The sequence below is a fragment of the Alosa sapidissima genome, chromosome 21 (genome assembly GCF_018492685.1).
Source record: "Alosa sapidissima isolate fAloSap1 chromosome 21, fAloSap1.pri, whole genome shotgun sequence".
Classification (NCBI taxonomy): Eukaryota; Metazoa; Chordata; class Actinopteri; order Clupeiformes; family Clupeidae; genus Alosa; species Alosa sapidissima.
The window spans coordinates 12,473,752-12,488,056 of NC_055977.1; the positions used below are offsets into that span (position 1 = coordinate 12,473,752).

General features: G+C 45.7%; 2 protein-coding genes across 5 annotated transcripts in view; both read left to right on the forward strand.

Moving 5' to 3' along the window:
- Positions 1–14,305, forward strand: part of vps45 (vacuolar protein sorting 45 homolog) — a 25,909-nt gene continuing 11,604 nt past the window's right edge. For 2 of the 3 annotated variants that reach the window (XM_042075915.1, XM_042075916.1), the window contains exons 1-15: positions 1–273; positions 638–772; positions 872–932; positions 1,175–1,254; positions 1,399–1,467; positions 2,116–2,253; positions 2,903–3,013; positions 3,537–3,671; positions 3,794–3,907; positions 4,854–5,021; positions 5,944–6,102; positions 6,631–6,738; positions 7,170–7,291; positions 7,430–7,561; positions 9,819–9,924. In XM_042075915.1, coding sequence (XP_041931849.1) covers positions 181–273; positions 638–772; positions 872–932; positions 1,175–1,254; positions 1,399–1,467; positions 2,116–2,253; positions 2,903–3,013; positions 3,537–3,671; positions 3,794–3,907; positions 4,854–5,021; positions 5,944–6,102; positions 6,631–6,738; positions 7,170–7,291; positions 7,430–7,561; positions 9,819–9,903 — 1,710 coding nt within the window. In that variant the 5' untranslated portion in view covers positions 1–180 and the 3' untranslated portion in view covers positions 9,904–9,924. Of the gene's footprint in view, positions 274–637; positions 773–871; positions 933–1,174; positions 1,255–1,398; positions 1,468–2,115; positions 2,254–2,902; positions 3,014–3,536; positions 3,672–3,793; positions 3,908–4,853; positions 5,022–5,943; positions 6,103–6,630; positions 6,739–7,169; positions 7,292–7,429; positions 7,562–9,818; positions 10,652–14,305 lie in introns of those variants that run through there. The other variant, XM_042075914.1, reaches the window with a different exon arrangement.
- Positions 13,199–14,305, forward strand: part of plekho1a (pleckstrin homology domain containing, family O member 1a) — a 16,005-nt gene continuing 14,898 nt past the window's right edge. For both annotated transcript variants that reach the window (XM_042075917.1, XM_042075918.1), the window contains exons 1-2: positions 13,199–13,502; positions 14,097–14,243. In XM_042075917.1, the coding sequence (XP_041931851.1) occupies positions 13,476–13,502; positions 14,097–14,243 (174 nt within the window). In that variant the 5' untranslated portion in view covers positions 13,199–13,475. The remainder of the gene's footprint in view (positions 13,503–14,096; positions 14,244–14,305) is intronic.

Below are 14,305 nucleotides of genomic sequence, written 5' to 3' on the forward strand. Positions count from 1 at the left end.
ACCCGGAAGGGAAAGAAAACACTCCAACGTAGCTGTGCCTCAGCTGATTCTTGTCAATAATACATTGGATCGCTGAAGAATTAGACTGAATATAAAGCTTCTCATTTACCCCCTCCTGGCTTGTGGGATCTTGGGTGGTCTTTCAAGTTTAAAGAAAGCTCAGAATCTACTTGTTCGAAAATGAACGTCACCCTCGCTGTCAAACAGTATGTCTCAAAAATGATTGAGAGCAGCGGGCCAGGCATGAAGGTCCTGCTAATGGATAAGGAGACGGTAATAACATACTACGCTCAATTACAAATTCATATGACTTTCTGAATGACTTATATGAATCTGGATTTATAAAACCTGAAGGAGCTGTCCTGTCCTGAAGCTGCCCTGTCCTGCTCTTGTTTTGTTGTGAATTTTGCATCCAAGCTAACGTTAACCTTTTTAGTCGCCGACACAGCAGCCTTACAACTCTATTATATCCGTAATAGTAGCCTAATGTATAATAACCCTATGTGATCGCCTGTGGACGATTCAAAGTAGCATATGATCTGATAAGTGAATTTGTGACACGTCTGACAGTTCTTGTATTGTGTTTGTAGACAGGTCTGGGCTAGCATTAATGTTTGTTTTGTCTCTACTACTTTAGACCAGCATCGTCAGTGTGGTGTACACACAGTCAGAGATCTTGCAGAAGGAGGTCTATCTTTTTGAACGCATTGATTCACAGAATCGAGACAGCATGAAGCACCTCAAGGCAATTTGCTTCCTTCGACCAACCAAGGTAGTGCATTCATTATTTCAGCCAGTTGCAAAATGCTTCTTGCAGACCTAACACAATTATAATGCCTGTTGATGGTTTAACAAATCTCTCAACTTGCAGGAGAATGTGGAACATCTGATTCAAGAACTGCGTCGGCCAAAATACAGTGTCTACTTCATCTGTAAGCACCAGCATTAGAACCTATTAGAACCCTGTTGATTTGTTTTCTCTCTTGACTTTGTTGTGCCATAAGATAATGTTGTTAGGAGTTTACCATAAGTGAATGCTGTGACAGTACATTTTCATCATGGATCACAATGATTCATTTAGTAGCCTAGTATGTAGATGATGCATGTTTCTAACCACTTGACCTTTTAGGGTCTGTATGGATGTATTCATAGCTGCTCTGTTTGGTTTCTATAGACTTCAGTAACGTCATCAGTAAGAGCGAGGTGAAAGCCCTTGCGGAGGCCGATGAACAGGAAGTGGTGGCAGAGATGCAGGTGTGTGTGTCCCTCACAATCCCTGCTACCACGTGTCAACAAACATAATTTTCCAGAGATCCATTAGGTTTTTCAACTTAAAATGTAGGCTGCTGTTTGCTACAGTTTGTATGCATACAATTATGAGCTATTCTTGTATTGCAGGAGTTTTATGGGGACTTCATTGCTGTGAACCCACACGTGTTCTCTCTTAACCTCACTGGAGTAGCCAGAGTAAGTTGGGGCCATCCTTTTATGCTGAAACATAGTTTTTGACACTTGACCTTTTCCTTGACCTTATTGTCTGCTACTCTTACTTAACATGGTCAGGAATGAATTTAATTAATAGATTATGTAATGGCTTGCTATTGTTTCACGTTTATGAGTGAGAAAATGTGAAATTTTACTTTTCAAATTCAGTGTTATTATGTTATTGTTATTGTGAGTTGAGGGTTATGAGCATACCATAGTGTTTGTAACTGTCATTGGGAATCCTGCTGCTGGTGATTACAGGATTGATGAATGAGTGGCAGCACACTTAGTTACCGGTACAAAACCCTTCATGCTGTCAGTGCATGCATGCACACTTCTGTTGTTAATATTAGATTTGAGATTGAAGATCTTGAAAGAAAATGTCCAACTTTCTTTCAACTGTGTGAGGCTGCAGAAAGGAATATTTAATTGAATGCTTTGTCATTCCTTTATCTGTCATAGCATTGTGAAATATCAAATTGTACCGTATAATACAAATGTACGATTTACAATATTTAATTTAGTTTTTGTCTCCAGTAGCAATTATCTGGATGTGCTGTAATTGTAACATGTGATCTGACTCATGAGGCTCCTACATCCTGTTCCTGCTGTCTTTGTGTTGGGGTTCAGGGTCGCAGCTGGGAGCCTAGTCTGCTCACTCGTACCACCCAGGGACTGACCTCAGTGTTGTTGGCCCTGAAGAAATGTCCCATGATCCGCTACCAGCTCTCCTCAGACATGGCCAAGAGGCTTGCAGAGTCTGTCAAGGTATCACCAAGTCCACACAGTCACTGGCTCGTGACTGAGTGTGTCATAGAAACAGCACTATATGGAAGTAGTGCCAATCTAGCATTACTAGAAAAAGTCTAACCAGGCAGGCAGTTGGGCGGGCGGGCAGGCGGCAGACAGGCAGACAGACACACAAACACCCCGCATCCCTTATCCCTTTTTAAGTTGGGAGAGTATTACATAAGCAATGGTGCAATGATTTCATGTTTACTGACAATTCATTCATCCACTCTACTGTGACTTCTCTTCTATGCACACTCGTACACATCTGCTCACAAACATGGATTTTCCTGGATGGATATAGTAGTGCATATATCTACTTTTCTTTTTTTTTTTAAAGTATATTTTTTGGGCTTTTTATGCCCTTAATTAGACAGGACAGTGGAGAACGACAGGAAGCGAGTGGGAGAGAGAGCGGGGGGGGGGATCCGGAAAGGACCACGGGGCGGGAATCGAACCCGGGTCGCCGGCGCATGGCGCAGGTGCCCCAGCCAGCCACGCCACAGCCAGGGCTATACTTTTCTTGAATAGACACTCGTACACATGCACAAACACTGAGATGTTATTGGAGTGCATTTAAAATCTATTAGTCTTTGGACAGTGTTTAAAATGGCTTTCTCTCACGCAGCAAATTATTACCAAGGAGTACGAGCTGTTTGACTTCAGAAAGACAGAAGTCCCTCCACTTCTGCTCATCCTGGACCGGAGCGATGATGCCATCACCCCTCTCCTCAACCAGGTCAGAGCCAGAGTTACATATTCAGTAGCGCACCCTACTGATGCACCTCTTACGCATTAGCTCCTTTTGTCCTCTCATTGAGATTGGCTGTGAGTTGCCACTGGAGGGCGCTAGAGTTCAATGTTTCATCTTTCTCAATGTAACCTTTGTACATTCATTCCTCTATTCTATGCATGTGTCTGAGATTGCAGAGGATAGGCTCAGATTTCATCAGACACAGGATCAAATAGGGGAAATTACAATAGAGCAAAAGACCATTTGTGAAAGTTAAAATCACAATGATGAATAGTGTGTGACATTGACCTAAAAATTGCGATGGAAAAAAAAAGGCACAAAGATGCTTGAAGTAAAGTGGCACATATTGCATTACCATAGCTGCAACCCACCATTGTAGTATTTTTAATATCACTGCTGAAGTTATTTTTTATATTTTAGTTTTGTGCATGTTTGTGTGCATAGCTATTATTTCAGATATAAGTCCTCTGTTTGGATAACTAAGGTTGTGGTCTATTGCTCTTTCTAGTGGACATATCAGGCCATGGTGCATGAGCTTCTGGGCTTGAACAACAACCGCATAGACCTATCCAGAGTACCAGGCATCAGCAAAGACCTGCGAGAGGTTGTGCTCTCGGCGGAAAATGATGAGTTCTATGCTAATGTAGGTTCTGTTTGTTCCTTGTCTTCTCTGTTTCACTCTCTTTGTTTTATTGACGCCCCGGTAAGGAGTATTCCGGAGTAGTTCATTTCTGGTCTGGTGCATTATTTTCTTTTGCGGAACAGAATTTGTACTTGAACTTTGGTGAGATTGGAACCAACATAAAGAACCTGATGGAGGACTTCCAGAAGAAGAAGCCCAAAGGCCAGCAGAAGCTGGAGTCCATCACCGACATGAAGGTCAGACAGAGCACAACACAACACAACATGCATCACGTTTTCATGCAGCCAATAAACGGTTTGAAATCAGTTTATTGGGAATAAACCGAATATGTGTGTGTCTTGTAAACACCTTATTCTGATTGAAATAAACAGAAAAAGGCCATATTTGGTTTACTGATAAACCATTTGCACACTCTAGCATATGCCTGTTTTAAACGGAATATTGGGTCATGAAAACACCTTAAACGGAATGTGCTCCCAGAAGGAAGAGTGTTGTAGGCCTGCGCATGCTCAATTTGCACAGAATTGGGGGGCAATTGGAATTGGAGGGGCAGCTGTGGCCTACTGGTTAGTGCTTCGGACTTGTAACCGGAGGGTTGCCGGTTCGAACCCTTGCATTTATTTGGGATAAATGCAGAGACCAAATTTCCCTCACAGGATCAAAAGAGTTTATATACTGAATGTCTATTTGTAGGCTGCATCGCTGACCTATTCGGCATAATGACAATTTTCTATGTAAACAGGAATATGCTCAAAACGTGACATTCTACTTGCTTGTAAACAGGTTAAACGGAATATTGACATAAACGGAATTTGGGCAATAAACTGATTCAAAACCGTTTATTCCCGGCATGAAAACGTAGTGATAGTCCCGACAGGCATCATCTGTTTTTATGGTTCTGTGGGATTTCAGATTTGGGGGACATTTGCTATAATTTACTATGTAGAGATGTAATTGTGCTCTTAGAGAACTTGCAGAGAGAGTAATGAAAGAATTTCAAAAGGCTTGCTCAGTCATTTATCACATTGAACTGTTCAGAAAGTACTTTGTCATTTTGTGCTTCACACAGACACACTGTCTATTTCAGAGACAGAACAACCAGACATTGGCCTATCAGTGCTTTGATGCTTTTTCCATTTCCCCCTCCACTAATGATGTTGCGTGGGTCCGCACGTTCTGCAGGCCTTCGTAGAGAACTACCCTCAGTTTAAGAAGATGTCGGGCACCGTGTCCAAGCACGTGACGGTGGTGGGGGAGCTGTCGCGGCTGGTGAGCGACCGCTGCCTGATGGAGGTGTCCGAGGTGGAGCAGGAGCTGGCCTGCCAGAATGACCACAGCAACGCTCAACAGGTGAGGCTTTACCGCAACACCTACATCCACACACAGGCCTTCAGGTGCCTCACAGACACACCAGCCAGAACAATAGCAGGTCAAATACCTCACAGACACAGAGGAAAATAGCAGCCTTAAGGTGTATCTCTGCTGGTGTATCTCAGCTGAAAGGCTGCAAAGTGCATTTTGAAAGTTAACATTTGGTGCCATCCAACCATATAGTACATGAATATGTTTGTAACCATAGGCTATGATAAATGCAGACAAATACAGACATGTGATAATGTGTTCTTCTGTTTGCCCTAAGGTAGTGGTAGTAGGTCAAATACCTCACAAACGCATAGAAATACCAGCCTTGAGGCTATCTGTGTTGAGCATAAAGGCTGCAAGCTATGAAAAGCTATGTCAGGTACACAGCACATATGCTGCCATTCAATCATGCAGGAGCATATTCAGGTACAGGAACATGTTTGTGACCATAGCGTAGGCTAGTATAAACTATGAAAAATATACAGACACACAGAAATGGGATGATGTGTTCAGGTGTTTGCAAAAGTTGATTTAATTACTTTTTGTTGACGAGACTAAAATGTTTAGAAATGGGTGTCACTGCCTTTCAGTTTAAATGGCTATATAACACCAAACACTGCTATCACCTAATGATGGCATGCTGTGATGGCATATTTAAAGCGTCGCTGTCTCTGTCCTGTCTCTGTTCTGTCCTGTCTCCCTCCTGATCTCTCTTTTGCTCTCTGTTCTGTCCTGTCCTGTCCTGTCTCTCTCCTGTTCTCTCTCCTTCTGTCCTGTCCTGTTCTCTGTTTTATCCCGTCCTGTTCTCTGTCCTGTCCTGTTCTCTGTCCTCTGTCCTGTCTCTGTCCTCTGTCCTGTCTCTGTTCTGTCCTGTTCTCTGTCCTGTCTATGTTCTGTCCTGCGCGTGCAGATGTTGCGGCGCCTGCTGCAGCACCCACGGGTGGTCGATCTGGATGCGGTGCGGCTGGTCATGCTCTACGCCCTGCGCTACGAGAAGCACAGCAACAGCATCCTGCCCTCGCTGATGGACGACCTGCAGCGCAAGGGGGTGCCGGAGCGACACCGCAAGGTGAGGCGCCTCCACACGGAGTGCACATTGCATGGACGCAGATAAATAAGCCACACACAGTCACAGACAAAAGGCACGCATGATATACATACGTTCATACGAGTTCATGTACATACCGTTAAATTCCAACTATTAGCCGAGGTTTATACATTGATTTTGCAAAATGTCTTCAGCTATGAGGTTAATACAGTTAATATGGCATTAATAATACAGTTAATATGGTATTAATATGGTTTTGTTTTTTAACTTGCATAAAACACTGTCCTGCAGGTTACACAATGCGGCGAATACACAAGAAATTACTGTAGACTTTCACAAAACATATGTATGCATATGCAACCAAGACACAAACAAAAGACACATAGAGATGTACACAAGCACATAGAGTTATGCAGTCATATTGCATAACATGCACATGCACATAATGTACACACCCATATTTAGTAAGCCTAACCCATATGCTTTGCTAAGGTTATGTGTGTTTATATAAATGTGTCTGGCTCATTAGCTATAAATCATTTGTTCCAGATGGTTCAGTCCATGGTGGAGTACGGAGGCAAGCGAGTGAGAGGAACTGACCTCATCACCCCCACAGATGCTGTAGCCATCACTAAGCAGTTCTTCAAAGGGCTCAAGGTAGACTTCCAGTTGGCTGTGCTCCTTGATAGGAATTTTAAACAGGATTGTCTGTCAATAATGGATGGTCTCCCTGCTTCATGTTAACAATGCTGATGGAAGTTGGTTGACGATTGCATGTCTGGGTGCATGTGTGATTGTCTGTGTGGGAGGTGTTTGTCTGATTCTGTTCTGTGTCTGGGTATGTAACTCTGAAAGGCATATGTGTATGTTGTGTTTGTTCATTGGTGTAGCATGCCTGTTTTAAAATCAGTGGGAAAGTCATTTCTTGCTGAACTTTGCTCCCTTCAATCACTGCATTGTGGTGATGTGTGCTATCTCAGTAACACATTTTGTTGGATAGAAACAAGGTGACTAAGATTATGCATATTTGTATGTTTTTTTTTTTTTAATTTGCGTGCGTGCGTGTGCATCTGTGCCCATGTGTATAGGGAGTTGAGAATGTGTACACTCAGCACCAGCCCTTGCTGCATGACACTCTGGACCAGCTGATTAAAGGTCGCCTGAAGGACAGCCAGTTCCCCTACCTGGGGCCCAGCTCTCTCAGGGACAGGTAACAAACACACTCACACACACACTTTTTGTCTTACAGTGTACACTTTAATGCTCACACACTCTGATGCACACACAGTGAGTTAGCACTGCAGTAAGCCCATGCATACAAATACCCTGTGACCCTCTATCTCTGTAGACCACAGGACATCATCGTGTTCGTCATCGGTGGAGCCACTTACGAGGAGGCCCTGACCGTTTATAACCTGAACCGCACCATGCCTGGCGTCCGCATCGTGCTGGGAGGCACCACCATCCACAACACCACCAGGTCAGGGTTCCTCTCAGAGCGTCCACCTGGGTCTTGCTGCCTGTGGTTGACCAGAGGGCAGAGCGCTTCGTTTCTTGGTGTTTTATGCCCCCAACGTTGTCTTCAAGGCAGCGCTGCCTGGAAGGCACTAGGGTTAGGCATGGGTTAAGGTTAGGGTTAGGGTTGGGGTTAGGTTTAGGATTAGGTGCCTTTAAGTCAGCGGTGGCAGCGCTGCCTGGAAGACGACGTTGGGGGAATAAAACACCATCAAGCGTGGGCTTCTCTATGAGGAGTACTGCATGTTGGTTGAGTGAGATGTTCGGGTGCCCAGGGCCGGCATCATGAGTGTGTTGTGCTAGTGTGATATTGTTGTGGGTGGGTGGGGTGTGATGGAGGGGTCATGTTATCACTCATCTATCTGACCCCTCTGTGCTCCTCTGTTTTTTTTATTGACTCGCCTTGGTCCTCTCTTTGAGCTGTCTCTGATCCTCTCTTTGAGCTGTCTCTGGTCCTCTCTTTGAGTTTTTTTTTTTCTCCCTCCTCTATCCTTTCTCTTCCTCCCTCCCTCCCTCTCTTCTTTCCTCTCCTGTCACCTCTCTCTCCATCTTTATCTCCCTCTCTTCCTCTTTCCTTTCATACTGTTCTTTTTCTTTCATGATGGTGTAGAGTTCAATAGAACATTTACACGGTTGCGTAACAGGGAGGAACTCCTGAAAAGGAGGCATCATCTATCCCTTTTCTTTCTTTCTCTATCGCTCTTTCTCTCGTACTTTCCCTCTCGCACACTCTGAAGCGATGACAGGTCACTACTGTAGCTCGGAGCCATCGAGCATGCGGGTGCAGCGGACATCCACTTAAGAGCTCGCTCACCATACTAAAGCCTTACTTAACGCAACTCTTCATCATCAGTGGACAGAAAGAGAAAGAGAAAGGCAGAAGGAAAGCTTGGATGGATGGATGAATGAATTAATGAGAGAGAGGGAGAGAGACAGAGAGACAGAGAGAAAAGATAGATTTGTGCATTACGTGCAGTATATACTGTAGATAGATGGCTAGTCCAGGGAGAGAGCAGGGCTGAGTGAGGTAATTGGTGGGGCGGAGGTTGGAAAGCTGACTTGCAGTTACACAAGCAGTGAGATTTTATAAGCAGCCCCTCCACCTCATGCAGTGTCATGGGACTCTGCGCGGTTGCTTAGCAGCGCTATCATTTCAGCAGCGAATGCACAGTGCATCAACTGCTAGCCTACTGCACTGGGCTTCTGTTGAGGCTTAGAGATCTTGGCTGGCAGACCTCTGTATCACTTTGTTGTCCTTGTCAAATTCTGTTTACGATTAGTTCTGTTTACGATTAGTTCAAACAGAATGGCAGTGGAATTGTTATTTTGGTGTAGAGCTTTAGGGCCACGTGTCAGGAAAAACCCCCCTTTGATGTGCAATTCATTATTTAATTAATAACTTTTTGTTATTTTAGCTTTGTTCTCCCGTGCTAGAACAGACACTGCTCTGAAAACAGTCTCATGAAAACAGGCCGTTGCATCCCTTATTTTGACTGCGAATACAATTTTCCCGCCCTTGTGTGACGGGCAGATAGCTTAAACCGTGCGTTGCCACCGGTCATCTCCCACTAAGCTCGGGGATGTTGTCTTTGCGAAACGCTGCTGTCTGTCTCCTGTCGGTTTTGGTGGGCAGTGCCTGTGAGCCTATTGTCTTGTCTGCAGCCTGCGCGGCCAGCGCAGCCTAGCGGGCCGCTAATCCAATCTGAACGTGGCAATCTGACGTCTGCCAGCCGCGCACCCTCTGCGGGGGATCCGCTGCCTCAGATCAGCTCCCCTCCTCTAAATACTCATGGCTGGCACACTTACTGATGCCCCGAGTCCCTCACGTTGGCACTGCCCCACAGAACATGGCCCCGTCCTCCAGGCTTGGTGTGCCATGCTTGTTACAGTTATGTATGTGTGTCACTTACAAAGCCATGACTATGCCATTTTTTTTTTCTGATTTGGTTCAGTGATTGCGGAGTCCTCTTGTGAACTCGGTTTGTATTGTTTAGGGATTCAGAGTCCCTCTGTAGGCTGTGGATGTTTTGTTTACAAACAACACGGTGCCGGATGTTTCTGTAATTGCCGTCAGCAGGGTGCAAAGATTTTTAATTGATGTGAGCAGAATGGATGTGATTCAAATGAGCTGGTGATGAATGTTTCAGATGGAGAGGGAAAGGAGGTGGAATTTGCCGTTTTGCTAGAGCTTTCATAAGAGTCTTTTTTTTTGTCCTTCACAGCTTCATGGAGGAGGTGAGGTCGACAACCAGTGGTGGACAAGGTGGACACTCGCAAGGAATGGGTCGTCCTCCGAACCGACGTTGAGACACACACACACACACACACATTCATTTGAGAGCATAATCCTTTCACTCTTAGACATTCCTCTCAGACATGGGCCCTCTGATATGTACTTCTAGGTATGAACTTCTGCTCAAACTCAATACTCCTCCAACATTGCCTGAAAATGTCTTATATTAGTTTGAGTCAAGTGAAATGGACCCTCCTCCATTTTAAAAAACCTGAAACATAACAAAGTAATCCAACTATCCACCACCATATCACTTTTACTGTTACTGTTCAAGTACTTTCCCCTACTCCACCACTCACATCATGAAGATTTTCATCTCAAAACAAACACTGCTGTCGTTATGATACTAACTTAAAGGCAAATCTGACGCTTTCACAAGGTCATGGCAGATAAGGCAGAGGCTGCCCTTTATGACATGGCTTAGACTGCCCTTTATGACATGGCTTAGACTGCTTTCATTTTTTATTTATTTCTTTTGTCTTTTATCAGTACAAAAAGCATGCAAATGGTGACCAGTGATTCTCATGCTAGTCCGCGGAAGGAGGCCATCTTAACTGGATAATGGATGCACTACAGTTGATCTAATTGGAGTCCATTTTAAACAACTCCTGCAGTTTGGGCCCCATGTACATTTTTTTGTTTTCCTCTTGAGGATGTGTGTACATTTCTGTGTATACATTTTTATTAATGCCTTTGTACAGTTGACCATGCGGTGATGTTAAAAATTCTCTTGCAGGAAATAAATCCCTTGACTACTGTGAATGGTTTGCTGTGCTGATGTCCATCAATATATTAATGGGACAGTATTAAAAAAAGACTTACATTGTCAGCAGTTCGATTTGATTCTACCGTAGCTACAATAGATATAAGACCTCCTCCTCACCTCCACCAGCCGCTCTCCTACTCACCTACAGACCCCAGCACCACCCGCTCCTCTCCCCTACCACCTGCTCCTTACCTACAGACCCCAGCACCACCCGCTCCTCTCTTCCTCACCTACAGACCCCAGCACCACCCGCTCCTCACCTACAGACTCCTGACCACCCGCTCCTCACCTCCACCACCTACAGACCCCACCACCCGCTCCTCACCTCCACCACCTACAGACCCCACCACCCGCTCCTCACCTCCACCACCTACAGACCCCAGCACCACCCGCTCCTCACCTCCACCACCTACAGACCCCAGCACCCGCTCCTCACCTCCACCACCTACAGACCCCAGCACCACCCGCTCCTCACCTACAGACTCCTGACCACCCGCTCCTCACCTCCACCACCTACAGACCCCAGCACCACCCGCTCCTCACCTACAGACTCCTGACCACCCGCTCCTCACCTCCACCACCTACAGACCCCACCACCCGCTCCTCACCTCCACCACCTACAGACCCCACCACCCGCTCCTCACCTCCACCACCTACAGACCCCACCACCAGCTCCTCACCTCCACCACCTACAGACCCCAGCACCACCCGCTCCTCACCTCCACCACCTACAGACCCCACCACCCGCTCCTCACCTCCACCACCTACAGACCCCAGCACCCGCTCCTCACCTCCACCACCTACAGACCCCAGCACCCGCTCCTCACCTCCACCACCTACAGACCCCACCACCCGCTCCTCACCTCCACCACCTACAGACCCCAGCACCACCCGCTCCTCACCTCCACCACCTACAGACCCCACCACCCGCTCCTCACCTACAGACTCCTGACCACCCGCTCCTCACCTCCACCACCTACAGACCCCACCACCCGCTCCTCACCTACACCACCTACAGACCCCAGCACCACCCGCTCCTCACCTCCACCACCTACAGACCCCACCACCCGCTCCTCACCTCCACCACCTACAGACCCCAGCACCACCCGCTCCTCACCTCCACCACCTACAGACCCCACCACCCGCTCCTCACCTCCACCACCTACAGACCCCACCACCCGCTCCTCACCTCCACCACCTACAGACCCCAGCACCAGCAGTCATGTCCTCAGCGCTCTTGGGCTCCCTGGCTTGCATCTCACTGCGTCCTGACTAAGCCTTCCCTTCCCCCCCCCGGACTCAGCGCTTAATCCGCCTCGCATCGACAAAAACATCCACTGCTGTGGCCAGCTACACTGGACCTCAAAGCTATCCTGCTATCCTCCTCTTTAAAGCTCCATGTTTTGAGGCAAAGGGTGTTTTTTTTTCAGCATTGGATTGTAACCTTAATCCCAACACTGAACATAACCCTGACGTCAACCCCTTACCCAAACCCTAACCCCTTTTCCCAACATGGAGAATAGCCAAATTTTCAAGATGTGACTGGGACCGGGTTGACACGGTCAACTGTGGAGGCAGTACTTTTTTGTTAATCACTGTTCTGTAAATTCCAACTGCAGAACTTCACTTGCTCTGTAGTGGCTTCTGGGGAAGGAGGGACGGAATTGGGTGCAGCTACTTGAGATATTTGGTTGTTTTGTTTACTCATGAACAAGGTAAACGCAGGGAGAAATGGAGGATACAAAAAGACCTCCAGGCTTTTTGTCTTAAATGTGGAGCTGCGCTGACCTCATTGTGAACCAGAAGCATATGAGTCATGCTTTGGCATAATTTGGTCAATTTGTGTCACTCTCGCCGAGGAAGAGCAGAGCAGCGACGTGGTCTGTCTGTCCGTGTTCATGTCTGCCGTCTGTCTTCTCCGCAGGAGCCTGGAAACTGGGACCCAGTTACTGACCCAGTAAAAACATACAGGAAAGAATACATCAATAAATAAAAAAAGCATGGTCAGCTAGTGGTAGTTTTTTGTTGTGTGATTACTACAGTTTCCCTGAGATTAGCTGTAAATAAGAGCATTTGCACTGCCATCTTCATCATCATCATCACCACTGTAATCATCATGACAGGTGCCTCAGGGAAGGTTAAATCATGGAAGTGCCCAACTGATTTGAGGGCACTCATCTTCTTGATGTCGGTGATACACATCTAATGACAACCTAATGACTTATATTTCGGATTGACTGTGCTTATGGAGGATGCGTTTTATATTTAAACATTACGATGTGACAGAAATCTGTTTAATTTTTCAATAATTAAATATTGCTTTTTTTGTTAAATTAATTTAACTAGAACATTTTAAGAATAGCCTTGTTCATCATTATAGCTGATCAAACCTCTTCAGTTTAGGGGGAAAATACACGCGTTTTCGTCCGCGCCTAATTTGTGACATCACGGTGACAGCCCAACCGGCGCAATAGATGGAGCAGTCGAGCCCTATATACGGGAATGCCCCTTCAGTCCTTCAACGTGGAGCCCACAGTGCGCTTCGGAGGCTGCCGCGCGGATGTCAGAGGGAAGACAATGCTCGAGCACTGCGATCTGTAGAATAGGACATTTCCCACACAGCGCAATGAACGAGCGCCGCGCCTCAGCCACATTGTAAAACAGTTAATTAGAAACGCTGTGGAGGAGACAAGCAAGTCACAAAAAAAGGACTTCACAAAAAAATACGTTGTGTAGTTATTATTTGGCACAGCTTTGGGGAAAACGGGGAAGTAAGGAAATTCACTGGATTTCAAGTGTGGAAACAAGGCTACATTCATCATGAAGAAAAGCAATGTGGCAAAAAGGGTAAGCTATCTCTCCAAAGCATGACATTGGTATGTTATACAAATGTGTTAATGCCTCTTTCAGCATCCATTCCTGTAGGCACAACTAGGCTACAGATGCTGATAATCTTCGTTGGCGTTGGCGAGAGAGCCCTGCCTTGAAACAGTCAATCTTTCAAATGTGTCTGACAGCATCCGTTTTGTGTGTTTGGATTGCCAACCATGCCGAGTTATCTAATGTAATGTATAGACTACAAATAGCTCGTAGCCTACAGGACATGCTTTTTATGAAATAAATCTAGGTACCTGATTATGCATCAAATACAATGCATTGCATTTTTGTACTTACTTATAACGTAGTCTATTATTTTCTGTAGCCTACTTGTGTGTACATGTAGATGCACCGAAATGTTTAATTAGCCACACCCTGAATGACACCTTCAATTAAATTGTATAGCCTCTCTATAGTTTGCCTTCAGGGAATAGGTTACCAGTTAAATGTAAGGACGGGAAATTGATGATTTATAGGTCTGTTTTATGTGGACAGCGCCCTCACACTTCACGCACATATTATGTAAGCTTTGCGTCGCACTGACAAGCTTTTTTTTCTCAACAGGGTCTTCAAGATGCCAACCAGCTGTCGTCGCAACCCGATAAAGTAGGCTGGATTCGTAAATTCTGTGGCAGAGGGATTTTCAGAGAAATATGGAAAAACCGTTTTGTGATGCTAAAAGGAGACCATCTGTATATATTTGAAAAGGAGGTAAGTTTCCCCAAAGCGCATGGCAGCCAGACCTCTGCCAAGTTGCGTGTGGCGCTTTCACT